We start from the raw sequence: 18,326 nt of genomic DNA on the forward strand, positions 1-18,326 counted from the left end.
AAGATGATTGATTTAATTCATGTCGAGGGTAGGAATACGCTTACATGCCATATATAGCCATAATTAAAGTTTAAGCTTAATAAGTCTTTCTTGATTTCAATTTGCATAAGAATACAGTAAATTAATTAAGAAGATATTTTTGTAAGAACATCAGAAGAGACTTATAAATAAATTAGAACTATAAGTTAACGACTCAAACCTATCTAGTAAGTAAAGAGGGAATAGAAAATGTTTAGATGAAACATTGAGGGGATATTGCGATTCTAGACTTTTGGTTCATTGATTTAAGTTAAATTGTTACTTTTGATTTTAATTATAATTATAATTTTAGTTTCTTTAGTTTTCAGTAGCATTGAAAATTGGTTGTTTGCATAAGGTTAAGTTGTTTTAATTATAGTAATTAGCAAAAAAGATTTGGACAATTCTCCATGGGAATGGACTTTACTTTCATTATATTACTTGTTTATAATACGTGCACTTGTGTGGTTTATCTGACAAACAGGGATCGAACCCCAAAGTAAGAAAGGTTGAGCCCCGGAAGATAAAACCTAAAGATAGGTGGTTTTGTGTGCTAAGGATCGACCCCCAAGGTAGGAAAGGTTGATCCCTCCGTACCAAAATTGAAATGTGCACTCCCTTTGAGTGCTTTTCAAGGGCCATTGGTTGGTTCCTTTCTCCCAACTTCTAAAGGGGTTTCCATACATGTATAAAGGCACTTAATTCATGCACAACATATTGTTCATTCATGATTTGAATGGGATTTGGCTTTGAAAACAAATTACATGGTTTCAAAATAAAGGCATCGCATTGTAAATCAAATCATATGTAGCTTGTTCCCTTTCATTATTCACTCACTAAGTTATACTCACATTTTCAAATCTTATGTTTTTGGTTTTCAAATACGTGACTTTGCTCAAATAGCCATTCAAGAAGGATCTTCGAGTCACATTTGATAGGAATGCCTAACGAGCAACCATGGAGCCTACTTGTGCCTTGTTAGGTTCTATTAATGAGTCTACGTTTAGTTATATAACTTTGTGTTTACACTCTTACTTTGTAGCCAAGATACTTTGATGCACATATGTATAGATTTGTAATGGTAAGAGTATAGATGTGCTATATTAATGGTACAGAGTATAGGTGTGCTTGGGTCAAAGGGATTTGTCTTCTTGGTCCTTGTGTTGATCATGGCTCGAGATTGGGTCGTGACAAATAGCATGGAAAAATAAACCTTTACAAAGTCATTTTACAGTAAATCTTGGCAATTAAAACAAACTTCAACACATTGAAATTCAAACACAAAATCAAAAATTAATACCAAAATAGTGAAACTCATTAAAGATAGCTAAACTAAAAAAAGAGCTCCTAAAAAGCGAGAGCTAGTATGACACCAATAAGATCTTTAGACTTCATGATGCTAGGTGGACACAATCTTGCCACAGAATCTACAAGACCCACTTGTCAATGACCTGGATGGCATTTTGAGTTAAGCCAATGGTGTTAATTGCAAAAACTTTTCGATCACAATAATCAAAGGTGACTCTAAGAAGAAAGGTAACAACCGTTGAAACAAAAAGCATCAAGAAAAGAGCTAAGATCAAAGGTTGTCATCCGATTTAATACCACATTAGCACAAATATGCCATTTCAATACAATCAAATATCATGTCAGCATGGATAATGAAAAAATTTTATCACCATTCATAAATTGGATTGACGTTGGTAATTTTGAAAAATAAAGACTCATTTTTTATAAATTATTGTACAAAGATTAAAACATCACTTTGGCAGAGGATAAAAACAAATTGCATAATTTGACCAAAATATAAACAAATAACAAAGACATAATAAGGCGGGAAAGAATAGTATAAGAAAGGGGGAGGAATAGACAAAAAATTCCTTTTTAAGAAAATAAACAAGAAAGGAAAATCATAATAAATGAAGGGAAAAGAAAAAGGTAAACCTTTATTTGTGTATGGGATAGTGGTCTTTGAATTTTCTTAGATCAAATTTAAGTTTCTAAAATGTATTCATTCTTAAGTATGAAATCTCAATAATATAAAGAAAAATATGAAATTTGAACATCTTTTTCATCTTACGTATGAAGGAAACACTTTAATTTTTTATAGGTCAACAATTTATGTATAAGAATGACACATGATACCATATGGATAAGATTTTCGGACAAGTATTAATGATTAATACTTTCATAAAATATAATTAAATGTGGTAAAATATATTCGAACATAAAAATTTATTGAAAAAATTCGAACTTAAATATGATCAAATTTGAATTGATAAATATGTTAAAGAACAGAATTTAAAACAACTTGAATCGAAACAATCCAAACTTAACATTAAAAATATAAAATTTAATTATCAATTTTATTTTAATCCGAATGCGAAATGATCTGAATCGAAAAGAACCAAAATCTGTGGTGACCCAGACTCAAGAGGAACCAATCCAAACTCGTTCACTTGCTACCTCTAAAAACAATACATGAGTATGATTGGGAAAAGAAAAACATGCTACGAGGGCTCATCATAATAAGGTGCATTGTGTCTTTCATAATTTCTTGACTTTGTTCAAATTAGTTGTTAAAAGTGTGCGTATGGTCAAATACTGCCGCCTAATTAAATATCGATTGAGTTCCAGTCAACATATAAATTATCAACTGAGAAATGCCAAGGTGTCCGACGGAGACTGACCGAATACTCAATTTACGTCGCACCATTTCGTTGGACTGTTGAACGAAATGGCATTACACTAGACAAAGAAATGCATTCAGCCTATGCCTCGCATCATACAAGTATCATTCTGCTTTCCATTTCCTGGTGTAGAGGTGAACCATAAGCACTTGTTAAAAGCCTCGTATAACTGAGTCTATTAAGATTTCTAGGTTTAATTCCAGCATGTCCCTGAAACTGCAGCAGAGCCAATATCCTGTGCGATCTATGAAATACATAGGATCAATTACATTACAAATGAAAGTTTAACATATATACAAGCCAACGGTTGTCATAACACCCTAAAAGAGAACTATTACCACCCTGCTTTTTAATCTGATTCCCGGTATACAAATTGACAGCTTTATCCTATGTTACATATACCACTCCCTATCTTCCTTTCTCAATTCTAGCAACAACGCTATCAGTTTATTGCACTGCTGTTTAACAACATAAGTAATGAGCATACAACACCTTTGGGAACATATCTGATGTTACAACTGTCAAAGGAGTACCTATAGATACAACGAAGTGACCAAGTTGCACCATAGTTGCATCCTTCAAGGATGTCAAAGTCGACGAAGAGCGATTTACCCACATGAAACAATAGCATTGCTCCAGGAGAACACCATTAAAATTTGATCAAAGGACAGTCAAATCTTCAGAGTAACTTCAAACGGCAGGATATATCTACTTCTCACTCGCGTGGCCGGGCCAGCCAAAGAGAACTGAGAGCTCGAAGCCTAGAAAAATAGTCATTTATTGCAAGAAGGGCACGAGCTGATTGCCTAGTTGTCAAGATACGGTGCATTTGTTGCAGTGTTTGCTGACGCAGATTATCAGCCTGGCATGTACCAAAAAAAAAGATTATCAGCCTGGTTACCAACCAGGAAAAATTACTTGATAAGAGTATAACTTAATTTGAAACCTAAGATACAGTTATACAAAAGAAAATTGCATTTACACAAAAAAGGAAATGACATTATCCTGCTCACAAATATTGCAATAGTCAATTTTTACATGCTGTAAAATGTGGAAGCACCACAATTTCCTTCTTCAATCATGAGAACAGACATATTCTATCTAGAACCAAAGAAGATTATATGTAAGTATTACTCAAATTAACTTGCTTTTTATTCCAAGTACAGCTGCAACCATTCACATCAAATTTTGACATACTATAAACAAACATTTAATTATGTTAAGACGGGATATCCACACAAGAAAACTGTTATTCTGCTGTTTGAAAAGAGGACAAAGAAATGGCTCAACAATCAAATCACATAACATATAGAAAAACACATTGGAAACAACGCCATATTGCACCCAAAAGGAAAGTACCTGACGAACGAACCCCTCAAGGGTCCCTAGCTTTCCCATAGCCATGGCCATTTGACCCATATAATTTGCCACATTCCCAGATGATCCGGAGGGACCAGGTGAGCCATTGGCCAACGTCTCAGCCAAAGATTGTTGCAATGCTTCCATCCCTTGTGACAAAGCATCTTCAGCCTGTTGGGATGACTGCTGCAAGTTGTGGAAACCCATAAACTGTTGCTCAGTTAGAGGCTCCAATTGATTCGCAAGAAGCTGCATAAATATCAATTAAGTTTAAAAATGATCAGTCAACTAACATGGGAAGAAAAAATCTATGCATCAGAGTTCATTTAAGGATAAAAGAAGGGGAAAACAACACAACTTTACATTAATCATTAAAATCAAGAACTCTGAGACTTTGTTACATTGCCTCAGGATCATCAAATACAGGTGCATGTTTCTTACACAGGTATGACATGTTTTTGGCAATGTTTTATATTAATTTGGAGGATCTAAGCACCATCCCATGTAGATTTAAAGTGTAAAATGCAATACATTAGGATAAAGTAAACAACGCATGTAACATAGCTTCTAGATCAACAAAATGGGCAAAGCCAGTTTAGTTCATAACATATTTTCGTATAAAACAGCAAGAATTGAGTAAAGAAAACCACACTTATCAGAATCAGACCGGACAATCAATACAAGGCTTCATATCATTAAGCCAATGGTTCAACAATCAAATCATTCAAATCAAATGTTGGTAAGTTAATAAAATATTTTAAATATTATATTTAAAAAAAAAGTTATAGATTATGTAAAAGATAATAAAATATTTTGAATAACTTTACAAATAACAACTTAAGAAATAAGAATTAGAAATTCATATCATTAGAAAAATTACAAATAAGCTAAGCTTACAAAAATTGTTTTAACCTTTTAGCTTTCACCTTTTCTTTAAAAAAAATAGTTAAATAACAAGACAACCCATATTTAATACGAAAAAGTTAGCCTAGTTTTAATTTAAAAGTCATTTTGGCAAGTCCACATCCCAGCCATTCAGGACAAAAAAGAAAAAAACCCTAATTGGTCATGGACGTATCAAAAACCAGCTAGTCAATGCTGGTTTTTCCATGTCAACAGCACAAACAGACCAATCAAAGAACCAAACTACATCAAGGGCAAGGTCAACCAGTCTGGGTTTACTAATAAGAATAATAGCCAAACTAAGTTTCAAATACATCAAATAAGTTCAAACAGGGCAAAAGGCAGCACAAGCTCTATTGAACAGCATTTAACAGAAACATCGCACTGTTGTTGCGCTATATCATATCTTAACGCTTCAATTGAAAAATCTAAAGCAAAGCACCCTCGCATCCCAAGAAACCTGGTTGCCATCTCATACATTCAGCTCAGTGGCACAACAAATGTCTCACCAGTCCGCCAGCAAATTTTCTTAGGTGACCACATATTTTGAAGCTTAACGACCCACTAAACATGATTATGCAAAAAGAAGAGCTTAATCTAACTGTCCTTTTTTCTGAGTTGGGACCAAACTCCTTTAGAAAATAGTAGATCAGAAGAAACATTAAAGCTTTAGTTGCTTGTTACCTTTGCTACTTGTTTTATAGTTCCAGAAGCAAAAGGTTAAAACGTTTTGGATACAAAAATAATATTTTTGAAATATTAAAATTTAGATATTTAACTTTATGAACAGTAAAAGCATTACTTTATTTTTATGGGAGAATTACATTTGAATAGATTTTTCATTTTAAACAATTTTTTATTTTTAATCAAATATAAAAGATTTAATTTTTACAATTTCCTTTCGTTTTAGGGTGACCCTACTTCAATGCATGTTTTGGGTGGCTCCCACCTGCGTAGCAACAAGAATTGGCATAAGACCAAAACATGTGTGGAAAAAGGATCCCCCATTGCTTAAATAAGTTTTTAGGAAGCAAAATGCAAATAACAAAAAGTAAATGCAACAACCAAAGCCCCAGATATTTTCCTTAGTCAATATTCAGATTCAAAAACCAGCAAATTAGTAATAAATCTAACTCCAATAAAGTTAAGATATGTAAATTCTGATGGACCACTTTCTGAGGCAACCAAGTATTGAAACCTAGCATGCACCATGACAGCAGTCCCTCTGTAGAAAAAGACTGGAGCTCACCTTAAGAAGCTCAGATGAGCGGAAGCCACCAATCCACAGAAAACACCGCTCTGCAGGTGTTTTCCACATTCCTGATAAGATATGGAAAACATCAGCTTTTGCAGCAATGCCTTTCAACCTGAAAATGTCATCAAAATGTGCTGTGACGTTGTCAACAATGGTGCGAAGTTCGGTGTCACCAGCATGTGAATTGACTGCAGCCCTTAACTCATTTATCTGCCTATTGTGCTCCTCCAGCCACCGTGCATACTCAACATCAAATGCCAGGGCACCTGTGCCAGCAGTTCATAAAAACAATATCTTAGCATGGTAGATACATTGGTAGATAGTGAGCTCAAAATCACAGACACTAAAAAATGAAAAGATTAAAACCGCTTCCTTTTAATTTTAGTTCTCTGTCTCAAAGAAAAAAAGGGAAGAGAAGGGACAAACCATAAAAACATAATTCACTACCACATAGCAACAATAGAAAAAGAATATCTTAGCATGGTAGATACATCGGTAGATAGAGAGTTCAAAATCACAAACGCTAAAAAATGAAAAGATTAAAACCGCTTCCTTTTAATTTTAGTTCTGTCTCAAAGTAAAAAAGGGAAGAGAAGGGAAAAACCATAAAAACATAATTCAGTATCACATAGCAACAACAGAAAAAGTAAGGGCAATAATGTTCTCACATATGGAAGCCAAATTTAAGAAAGAAGAAACCAACAATCACTTCATGTTCAGGCCAAGCCAAACAATGGCATCAAATTTTATTGACAATAAAAATTCAGCAGTAAAAAACATCTATCCAACAATATTAGACCTTAATACCCTGAAGACCAAAGCAAGAAACAGAGCAACTATATCTACAACAGACCCCCAAGCTAGAACAGCATTTGAAACTCTTTTAAAGTGATGAACTCTGTCCCTTGAATTCAATACCCTGACATGGTACTCCTGGACGTCTAACACAAGCAGAAACGGTACCTTCTGTACCTTGTTTTCCATTTGTCAGTAATCACACAATATCCACACATGTATGGCTATTTAATGAACCCTTTCAACAAACTCACAACACAATAAACTTGAATTCCAAGACCCTAGCAACAAATCACCAAAATCGATTTTCCAATTTCAACTATGAAATTGACCGGTAGGAAAGACTAATAAAGCTTAGATACCATTTCCACTCATTGAATGGGATTGATCTCCTGAGCTTGAAATAAATATGCCCTGCAGTGAAAGAAGCGACAGAAAAAAAAAAGGATATGTGAGGCATAATGGACAGTATTATCAGCCTGAACATCGAAAAATGTAAATGATACATCACAATATTGATGGGATTAACACAAAGCAAACCTGCTGACGAGCTCTCTGCAGCTCTTGCTCAAGTTGAGTCAGTTTCAGTCGGCTACTCTCAAGCTGCTGCACATATGCCTAGATTTCGATAGCAGAAGAATGGTTAACAATTAAGGAATATGCTAATAAATTCTGCAAACTGAGCTTTAATTGCTGGGGAAAAAAAAACATAAACTGATTGCCATTCTGCACTTTCTTCCTTTGTTACTCAGACTAGGGCTTGTGTGTCAGATTGGGTACGTCTCTGACATGGGCACATTTAATTTTATTTTTTTCTTTAAGTCTTTCCTTTTATTTGGAGGGTCAGACCTCCATATCCATGTCCGTCAAATATTTTTCAGACAAGGATACTCTAAGAAAAATAAAGCGTCAGCAACATAGTTTCCTCATATTTCCAACCAAAAACTTTCCCTGAGGAAATTACTTGCGTTCATCTGGACAAAATTATGTTTTTCCAATTTCTATAGTGTCTGAGAGGGGCAACCAATAGAAGTTAAAGGTGTGACATAAGTGTGTACCTGCTACACAACTTTACAATGGATTTTATAAATTACCACTAGATTTAATTTATAATAAGACTCAAAGGAACCGGACACTGCTAGATAATTGCCACTAGAATATCATAAAAGCTTGAGTATAAAAAAATGGTAAAATTGAAAAGACTAAACCAAGTCATGAACGAGATACCTTTTTCCTCAACCGGCTCTTTCTTGCAGCCTCACGATTTTGTGCAAGCCTACGCAATGTCTGCAAAGTAGCCATTGAGAAGGAGAAATAATATGTTCAACATGATAGTATATGAATAAACTACTTTAACAATAAATATTCTAGTTCTTCTAATTAAAAAAACTCTGACCTTCTGATCTGTTTTATCTTTTGATCTGTCGCTAGAATCAGAGGCCACAATAGCATTTGTTTGACCTCTTTCAAACTGCACAAAGGTTGGTGCATTCACAATAACTATTAGCCAACAGGCAAATTCTCCAGCACTATGTCTGTGCGTATGTTCGTGTGTGTGCTACACATGCAATTTTTCTTTTCTTTTTTATTTCTCAATGATGAAAGAAAAGGTAACTTCTGAAATCCATAAGTTTAAATGAAAATTAAAACCCAAAGAAGCAAAAGTGTTTCACTAATGCATTGTAAACATAGAATTTTATACATGAAATCAAAGTTAAGAGGCATCACCGTTTGATTTTTCTCATCAGTGTCATCTGTTGAAATATCAGTTCTAGGACTGGCATCTGCCATATTGGAATCCCCCCAATTCTCCCGACCGGCTGATATAGATACAAGATTAGGTGGGGTATCTTTTTTAAGCGTTAATGTTTGTGACCCCACAATGGCAGCAGAGAGGTTGTTGTCTGCAGATGCAAGTGTCTTCATCCCCACACCCAAACACGAACAGACACAGAGAATTCTAAGTAACTAAATTTATGTTAAAAGTTTGACGCACAAACACAACTTTTTATTGGAGATAACTGCCCACCTTATTTATAGCACCAAATTGAGCATCAGCTATTGCCTGGGTACTTGACTTTATTTGATTAAATAGAGGATCTAAAGACAAAACATTGTTCATCAAATATATATGTCAAAATAAGGTCCCTTAAGAAAAGAAGAAGAAAAAAAACACTAAATCCACAAATAACTTCAATTTCATAACAAGAAAAATGAGCACTGCAATATGATGGCAACTTCAATAGCAAAGCCACACTGCCACAGGAGAAATCCTGAAAATGTTTGGTTTATGAATCGCTTTCCTCACCTTACCCTCAATTTTATGCTTTTTGGCAATCACATTTGTAGAAAGCTACATCCTTGAGTTGAAATAATAAAACAGAAGAAAAAAGAAAAGAAAATTTCCATGAAATGAAAAATGAAATTCTTGCATATGTCTGTTACTAGAAAATTGAAGACCATCACTACATACTTCTGGTAAGATCAACAGCATCCTCGATGCGAAATCCAAGAGATTGCTCAAGGGTTCCTAAGTCTGGTATTCGAGAAGAACGAATGGTGTTTGCCTCTGTGCTGCTGAAATAAGTCATCAAAACCACATGTTCTAAAGTGAAGCAATATAATCCAATAAGTAAAAGATCAAGTCCATCTTCCCAAGCCAAGAAGAAAAAGCTAAATAGGAATATTCCATAATGTGTAACATGGCACAACAAAACATCTACATTCTTAAACAGCCTCTATTTATCATAATGAGGCCGACCACACATTCTCACGATCATATCAATACAAAATGTTCAGCATTCCAGTTTCTGGATCATAGTTTGATCAACCTCTTATCAAGACAAGTTAGCATTTTTTGATCAAACTCTAACTCAAAAAAAAAGCGACAAATTCTCACACTCTGAAACAGTACTGATTTTTGAAACTTGCCATAAGTATAATACCATCAGGAAACAGAAGTTAATAAACCAAAAAACAATGTAGAACAGAAGTCAACCAGCATATTCATAAAAAGATTCCACATGCTTTCAGCTTAATATGGGTGCTTACAAGTTCTAACTTTAAGAGCATCCACAGATAGGCAATTATCAAATATAACCATACAACCAAACTACCTACAGAGGGAAAATACAACAGCTCTTTATCACATAATGCAAACCTTTCAATCAATATAATACCATTCTTTCCCCAGAGACACAAATGAGAAATCAACAACATAGATGACAACAAAACAATATATTAACTCCCTGACTCAACCCCTTAGGAATATTAATGGCCTACAATTATAACAAGCATAAAAGCCTTGAATATTCCTCCTCCCATCAAAAATTTTCACTTCAAAACAGTTAACAGAAAGCTCTGAAACAATAGAAAATCAAAACAAATTTAAAACTCAGAACAAAGCCAATTTTGAAAAAATGAACAAATACCTGGGATTGGAAGTGGGTACTGAAGGAACGTAGCTTGGCATCGCTGTTACAGCTTTCTTATCATTTTCTATACCAATATTCACTGTTCTACTGCCCATCAATCATCACGAACCATCATCATCCTCCACCACCTCCCCTTTTTTATCCTTTTACAACAATCTCCACTTCCACCCCTTCAATTTCTTCCATTGAGTCAGCCAAATACGCCCAATAACTCAGATAAAGTTACCCAAAAGAAATTCATAAGCTATATTATAATCAAAATTCTCAAACCAAAAACAAGAAGCATTCCATCATCTTCACCTACTAGTCCGTACAATTTTGCAACACAAAAATAAAAACAACCCAGAAAGATAAAAGAAAAAAAAAGCCAAAATCCAAATCTGAATACAAACCAAATAGCAAAACAATTGAGTTTCAATCACAAAAAGGGGAAAAAAACCAAATCCCTGAAGTAAGCTAACCTGGCTTTTTCTTTAAAGTTGAAATTCAAAGCACCAACGATTGCATACAGCTCCAACTAAGAAGAAGTAGCTAGTTCAGCTGGAACAAACGAAGTGTAAATTTTGAGGAACTAAGCAAGACAAGAAAACGAGAGAAAAGGAGAAGAGCTAAAGAAAAGGGAAAACCCTAACAAGGAAGGCTTATGGGAAAGAGGAAGATAAAATAAAATAAAATATATCTAAAGAATTAATCTATTTCTTGACTTTTTAATCGTACATGTAATGAGTTGGTCACTACATGTAGTGTACAGCAGATAAATAATATAATAAAATAAATTTTAAAAAAATTAGTACTGCTTCAGAAGCAGGAGAAAAGAAAGAGAAATTATTTTATTTTGAATATCTTTTTCTAATAAGTATTTTAAACATATTTTTTTATAATTTTTAAATTATTTTATTTTAATTTTTTACCTTTTAAAAAAATTTTATTTTGATTTTTTTCTCACGTTACTTTTGTTAACATTTGATAAAATATTTACACAAAATGCTAATAATATTAATGTAACGTGCCACAAATGTAGCTATTATGTCAATTTTAGAAGATAATTTGATAAAAAGATTAAAATGAAATTATTTTCAAAAGTTAGGGATCCAAATAAAAACAATTCATAGATTAAATATTGAAAATGAAACTGAAATAAAATGTTAAATATCACATATGCAATTTACTCGAAATTATTAAATTAGTTATTAATTATTATATTTAATATAAAAATATTTGAACTAGTCTTGTAAAGAATACAGTTAAATAAAAGAAATTAGTTAACAAAACTCTATTCTAAAAAAAATATTTTATTATTTTTTAAAAAAAATCGATGAAATAATTAATTAATCAAAGTCATCGTTCACATTTCTTTAACAATTGATGTATTCTTTTTCAAAGAATAAGAGAGAGAAAGAAAGGGCAGAGAAAGCGTGACGTTGAGATCATCCCAATCTCCTCTTTTGCTGTCTTGATCCACTGCCAACTTTCTTCCCATTTTTCAAAGCCACCCACTTTTTCCCAGTTCTATTCTTCCTTTTTCCTTTGTAGCCGTTTTGGATCTTTGAAATTTTATCCTCTCTATTTCTCTTGGAATAGTAAATTCTATTTCTAGCAATTTATTACTAAAAAATGAGAAATTTTTATTTCTCTTGGAATAAGAAATTCTATTTTTAGCAATTTGTTACTAAAAAAATTAGAAAGTAATGTTTCTTGTCTCATCACTTTCTTTTTGTAACTGGATATATAATTATTGAATAAATCTAATGGTAAAATTTAAGCATAATATCTGAAAAAAATTAAAATTATTTTAAAAAATTTAAATAAATTTTTATTATTTTATTACGCACAGTCAAATTCATATACTTTTAATTTAATTCATAATTAAATCTATAAATTATAAAGAAATTATTGTTGTATCGTGTTACATCCCATTCCAGAAGATATGATTAACGCAAATACCTAAATGGGGCTAACCCACTAGACCCAAGTAAGGGTCTTACTTTTCTACATACAATAGCAATTTATATTCATGCATTCGCAATATCATTTAGAATATCAACATGTTATTTTGTGTTGTGTGTTGCTTGCTAATTTATCAAGACAATTTGCTTTAAAACTTTTATCAAATTAGCAAAACATCATGCAAATGTATATAGTTAATAAGTAATATAGTTGTCAGTAAGTTATCGTCTCCACAAAGAATTATGTCTAAATTCTTGCTAATAACTAATATTGGGCAATCTAATCTTATCTAAGGAAATCTAGTATAGAAATTAATTGTAAATAAAAAAAATTAAAGTAGCAAGGCTAAACTAGTGAACTAAGCTAAAATAAATGCAAGTAAATTGAGTTGGAAAATAGTGGGGAAGTACCCAAGATTATGGTTGCAATTAACGTTTCATTTGGACTTAAGATTGACTAATTACCTACTTTTATGAAAAATTAATGCTAGTCAAGGATCCTTAAGCATGTACAATTCTCTATCGAGATATCGTATAATGAACTAACTTAATTTAATTTTCTATATGTCTATAGCTAATTAATTAAGCTAAGTTCCTTAAGTATAGGTCTTATAAATTGACTATGTATGGTTAATAGGTGTATGCCTACCCTATTAATAGATCACCTAGTTGCTTTCTGATTGCAATGATCATATGCTACCCAAACCATGGTCTTTTTAAACTAACTTTATCAAGTATTATCCAAAAACCTACACACATTCTATTGGTGATTAGTCAATAAAATGGAAAATAAGTATAGATCTGAATAAACACAAAATATTCCATAAAACAAGAATAGTCAATCAAGCATCCAAACTATACATTAATATCTACCAGAATCCTAGGAATGGAAGTTTAGTTTAACATTTCAATAGCTCACAACAAAATTTCAGCAAAACTAAACATTTATGCGAGGAGATTTAAAAAGAGAAAAATAAGCTAATGAGAGAAAACTATATTTGCTACAACTTTGCCAAGCTTTTTTTCAAGATTTTTCCTTTTCTTTTCTCCTTGTGGAAAGCTCTTTTTGCCTCTAAAGTTGCTCCTCCAAAGTCTCCCCTTCAGTCTTAAAAGATAATTGTATTTATACCCTTTTTGATGGCCACTTAATGTAAAATTGAATAGCCAAAAATAAGCAAAATTACGTGTTGGCGCCTAAGTGCCAAAGGTTCTATTTTGTAGCTTTTTTAATATACTGGATAGTGCATTCGGGGCCTAAGCGTCCAAGCTTCTGTCAACACTAGCTGCAATCTGCTGCAGTCAATCAACTTCCTCTGCATTTTTTACCATGATCCCTTCTGAATTGGGTGAAGTACTAAACATCAAAGTTGTATCTCTTGCTCTTGTTTTTCCGTAAGTATAAAATCGTGTCGATTGAAGTTTTGTAGATCGAGTTATGTTCAAAATATTGCAGTGTGTTCAGAGGCCTTTCTTAAGCTACTTGCACCATCCTTTGCCATTTGAGTTCCAATCAATTAATTAGAGGTTGAAATGAGAGATTTTAACAAAAAATTCATTGAAATTGCACAAGTGATAAATGCCATGACTTAAATTAAATTACTATCACTAAGCATAAAATTACCTATATATTACTTAAAAAAAAAAAGGCTTAGGTCAATTTTAGGTTCCAAAGATACATAAGATAACTCTATATAATAGAGTTATCACAGTGAAACCCCCAACTTGCATTGGAAATTAGATTAAGACATCCTTAGTTGAGATAATGATTTAAAAGTTTTTCATAAATGATTTTAAGCATTTTTTTTACTTAGAAATATGTAGCATGTGTTCCTAAATGAAATTATTGGAAAGTGGAGACTTAAAGAGAGACAAAAGGTTTGGTTTTTAACTTGAAAATACCATTCTATATCAAAAGTATTGATACTTGTTCATCAAGTATCAATAATTGAAGCCCAGAAATAGTTTATGACGAACAGGTCTTGGCACTTGTTCATGTAGTGTCAAGACACACAATTTTTCAAAAAAGTATCAATACTTTCATTAGAGTATTGATACTTTTTTGGAAAAATTGTGTCTCGACATTGCATGAACAAGTCACTTTTTGTCGAGGCTCTCCAAGAAAACCATTTTATTTCAAAAGTATCGATACTTAAGCTTAAAGCATCGATACTTCAACATCATACTTCAAAAATAAAATGGGTAAAAAGCAAATTTTAACATTTCCCACTATAAGTAGGGTTCAATTTTTTTAGCGTTTCTTATCCTCTGCCATTTTTCCTTATTTTCGCTCAGCACCCAGCAACTTTTTGACTCTTTTTCTCAAACAAATACCATTTTTTAAAAATTTGAAGCTTGGTTTTGAGTTTTAATCAATAAGGTGACATGTTTCAAGTCTTTAGACCTTTAAATCTTTGATTTCCAATTTTGAAAAATGTTACATATTTTTTTAAATTTCATTAATCTTTCAAAGTGGAGGATTTTTTTGTTTCTCTTAGCATCAAAGCTCACCCAACGTAAGGAGAAATGCGTTTAAGAATTTTTCAACTTTAGGTAGTTGCAAAATAGTGAGTTTTAAGTTAGAAAGAATTAGTTTTAGATGAACTCGACTAGTTTCAAAATATCTTAAGATGAGTATTATGTGATTCACAGCCTAAGTATTGATTACAATGATTTGTGAATGCTTTAGGTGCTATAGAAACTTCAAGGAATTCACTAGGGTAAAGCTTGGCTTGATAGAAGTTGAGTCTTTGAATAGGTAAATGGATACACTACTTTCAAAAATATTTTAGTATGTAAAGTGAAGCATTGTAACACCCATGATTTTTTTTACACCTATATGTGATGTTGGCCAAGTGACTTGAGGAGTTTCTTTTTTTTTTTTTACGTGTTGATAAATATGATTATGTTTAGAAATAAATGACTATGAATATGGGGGTAAATTAAGATCCTTAATGAAATTGTGCAGATGTTTGGCATTTTGACATAAAAGTATGCCATTAAGGTGAAAATTGATGAAAATGATGAATTAATCCTATAGATTGAGGATTTGATAAATTTTGATGCATGTTTGAGGATATATGTATGAGGATTTTGAATTATATAAGTTATTTGAGGTATAAGATTAACAAGGAATGGATTTTTGGGTGTTAAGTTGGATTTTTTGGAAGTTTGGGAAACTTAAAATTGCCTATAAAGGAAAATGTATCGATACATTCCCTTATGTATCGATACATTTTTGGTATGAAGAACAATATGAGGTGTTCTAGAGGAATTCTATCGATACATTTATAGATGTATCAATAGATTTGACAAAGGATGAATATGTATCGATACATTTGAAGCAGAGAGCACCTAGGGCCATTCTACCCTCAATGTATCGATACATTGCCTCAATGTATCAATACGTTTATTCGACATTAGGGTAGATGTATCAATATATTGCAAAATGTAACGATACATCAGAAAGAAAGAATAAAAAATAAAAAAGGGTTTTAGGCCATTCCGCCCTATTTCTTTATCTCAACTGTTTTTCTTTTTCTTTCTTTTTCTCTCTTTACCCCATATGAAACCTTAAGCCCCCAAATGGCATTTAGAGCCAATTTAAGCTAGATCCAATCTTGGGAACTATTCTAAAGGTAAGATTAAGCATTTTTACCAATTGGTTTTCAATTTAATTAGTTAAAACCTTGGATCCAAATATTTTCAGATTTGGTCAAACTCTTTCCCCTTGAGGTTATTAGAGATTTAAAGCCTAGATTTGGTCAACCTAGCTTTTAAGGTAAGGATTTAGCTCATTTGTTGGAAGAATGAGCATATATATTAAATTTGGTTATTTTTGAAAAGTTGGGATATTTTTGAAAGCTAGAAAATGATCTTAATTTTGGATGTTTTGATGCGTCCAAGGGGAGAGTTGAGCTATTTTACTCATGGGTGAGCTGGAGGACGGTTGGAGACTAAAAATCGGAGTTTGGCTGAGGATGCACTTTCGATTGTCAATGTGAGTGGGATTTAATTAAATGCATGTGATGCATTTAGTATAATGTATGCACTACCATGGTACTTAAGTGTTGTTTGTATGCCTAGGTAAGAATGCCTATGCTAGAGAATTAATATGTGTGTGTGTGTGTGTGTGAATATGTATGTTGGCTTAGAGGTATGTGCCTAGATTAGAGAACAATTATGATTGTGTGCCTAGATGCGGATGCTTAAGTTAATTAGTTATCTAGAATAGGAAATTTATGATTGTGTGATTTGGGGTGAGCCACAAAGTGGCATTGTGTTGGAACCCATGGCATGTAGGACTTAAAGTAAGAGGCCTGCACATGGTGCAATATGAATTATGTATTGAAGACTCTGCCAAATTATGATGAATGAATTGCCCAATTAGGCATATGGGCACAATGTGTATTTGGGATAATGGCATAGCAATTGAGATGATATTGGTTATGTGAAGCTGAAAGGCCATGATTGTTTATGGAAATGATATATGCATGAATGCCCATGTATTTGTGATTGATTTAAGGATATGCATACGGTTGTTAATCTATGATTGATATGATTGAATATGATTAATACCCATATAGGGTTATAGGCATAAAGACCTAAAGATTGATTATGTTTTGTTTAATGATGCCTTAGAGATTTAAAGGCGTTTAGAATTATGTTGAGCTTAGAGATGATTAAAGCTCCTTAAATTTGAATATGATTTGATGTTGACATATGGAATGTCACAAGTATGATGCCTTGATTCATGGATTTGTGTTGCATCTGAGGGATGAATTCTAGACGTTAATTTGACTTGAGGTGGAGTGGAGTCTCATGCCCTGTGAGTATGTGTGTGCCTACAAGGATGGTGGTAAGTAAAGACAGTGGCACTAATCCCATTATGATTCCCGCCTCTAATACTTTTGATGCCATCCATTGAGATTACTCCAAGTGATGCCGACGTCAGGAGATTACTCTAGTTGATGATATGTTCTTTGCTTGTTTCTTTGGCACGTGCATGATCTGTTCTCCACTCATTGCTTCGACACGTGCATGACCTACTCTCCACCCATTACTTCGGCACGTGTGTCATATGTTTCTCTACTTAATAGCTTTGCCTTGCACCTAATCTAATTTTTTGCTAGTTGGGGATTGTGTGTGATTTGATTATGTTCAAGGCAATACCACTCATTTGATTTCGTTTGACTATGATGACATGCATCAGAGATGGCATAATCTAATTTAAAATATGAATATGTGGTGACCATTGTGAATGATATTTGATGAAATGCTTCAGAATAAACAATTATTTGTAAATGAGATTTGAGGCTGGGCTTGGCAATTAAGGTGTGCCTATGATGCCTAGTTTGATGATAATGGCTTTAAAGCTAAGCCTTGAATTGATATGATTTATTGTGAAGACACAAAACTTGGAAATTGTAGATATAATACATTGTTGAGATGTGATTTAGCATGAATTCAATATGATGAGTTGTGCATGTAGGATATCAGGATGATCCTTGCACCTTTGAATTAGAGATGTTTGAATATGAAAGTCTTACGGCTAGATAGGCCTAAATATAATTTATATGCTAAGTATTATGTTGTGATAGCATCCCTTCGCTGAGTATTAGATGACTCACCCTTTTGTTGTACCACGTGCAGATAAGAAAAGCCATGGGGTTATGTGGCAAATGTCATCGATTGGACAGACATGTAATTGGTATCCGATAGGTCTCTTTCCCAACATTTCACTCTACTGAGTCTTTGTGGGCCTTCCACTTTCTAATTTAATTAGCCTATGAAATATGTTAGGCACGATGTGCCATATGAATTTGTGCATAAGGGCTGTTATGTATGAACCAGATTTGATGACCAATGTATGGCCTTATGTATAATTGTATGGATTGTGAGCTAGGGATACTATAATATATTTGATATT

General features: G+C 33.0%; 1 protein-coding gene across 4 annotated transcripts; it reads right to left on the reverse strand.

The window, feature by feature from the left end:
* Positions 1-2,953: 2,953 nt before the first annotated feature.
* Positions 2,954-11,158, reverse strand: LOC110426471 (transcription factor TGA2.3-like). Of its 4 annotated transcripts, none has more exons than XM_021441674.2 (12): positions 10,916-11,156; positions 10,452-10,624; positions 9,494-9,597; positions 9,050-9,120; positions 8,749-8,940; positions 8,417-8,491; positions 8,248-8,307; positions 7,561-7,638; positions 7,383-7,434; positions 6,220-6,491; positions 4,068-4,316; positions 2,954-3,570 (listed from the first exon to the last, which is right to left on the reverse strand). In XM_021441674.2, the coding sequence occupies exons 2-12, from the start codon at positions 10,547-10,549 to the stop codon at positions 3,424-3,426; spliced, it is 1,398 nt and encodes a 465-aa protein (XP_021297349.1). In that variant the 5' UTR covers positions 10,550-10,624; positions 10,916-11,156; the 3' UTR covers positions 2,954-3,423. The 4 variants fall into 4 exon arrangements, with proteins under 4 accessions (XP_021297349.1, XP_021297350.1, XP_021297351.1 ...); XM_021441675.2 differs by having other exon boundaries at positions 10,452-10,633; XM_021441676.2 differs by having other exon boundaries at positions 10,452-10,665.
* Positions 11,159-18,326: the final 7,168 nt, after the last annotated feature.

The sequence above is a fragment of the Theobroma umbraticum genome, unplaced genomic scaffold (genome assembly GCF_002168275.2).
Source record: "Theobroma umbraticum cultivar Fairchild unplaced genomic scaffold, ASM216827v3 scaffold_89.0, whole genome shotgun sequence".
Taxonomy (NCBI): Eukaryota; Viridiplantae; Streptophyta; class Magnoliopsida; order Malvales; family Malvaceae; genus Theobroma; species Theobroma umbraticum.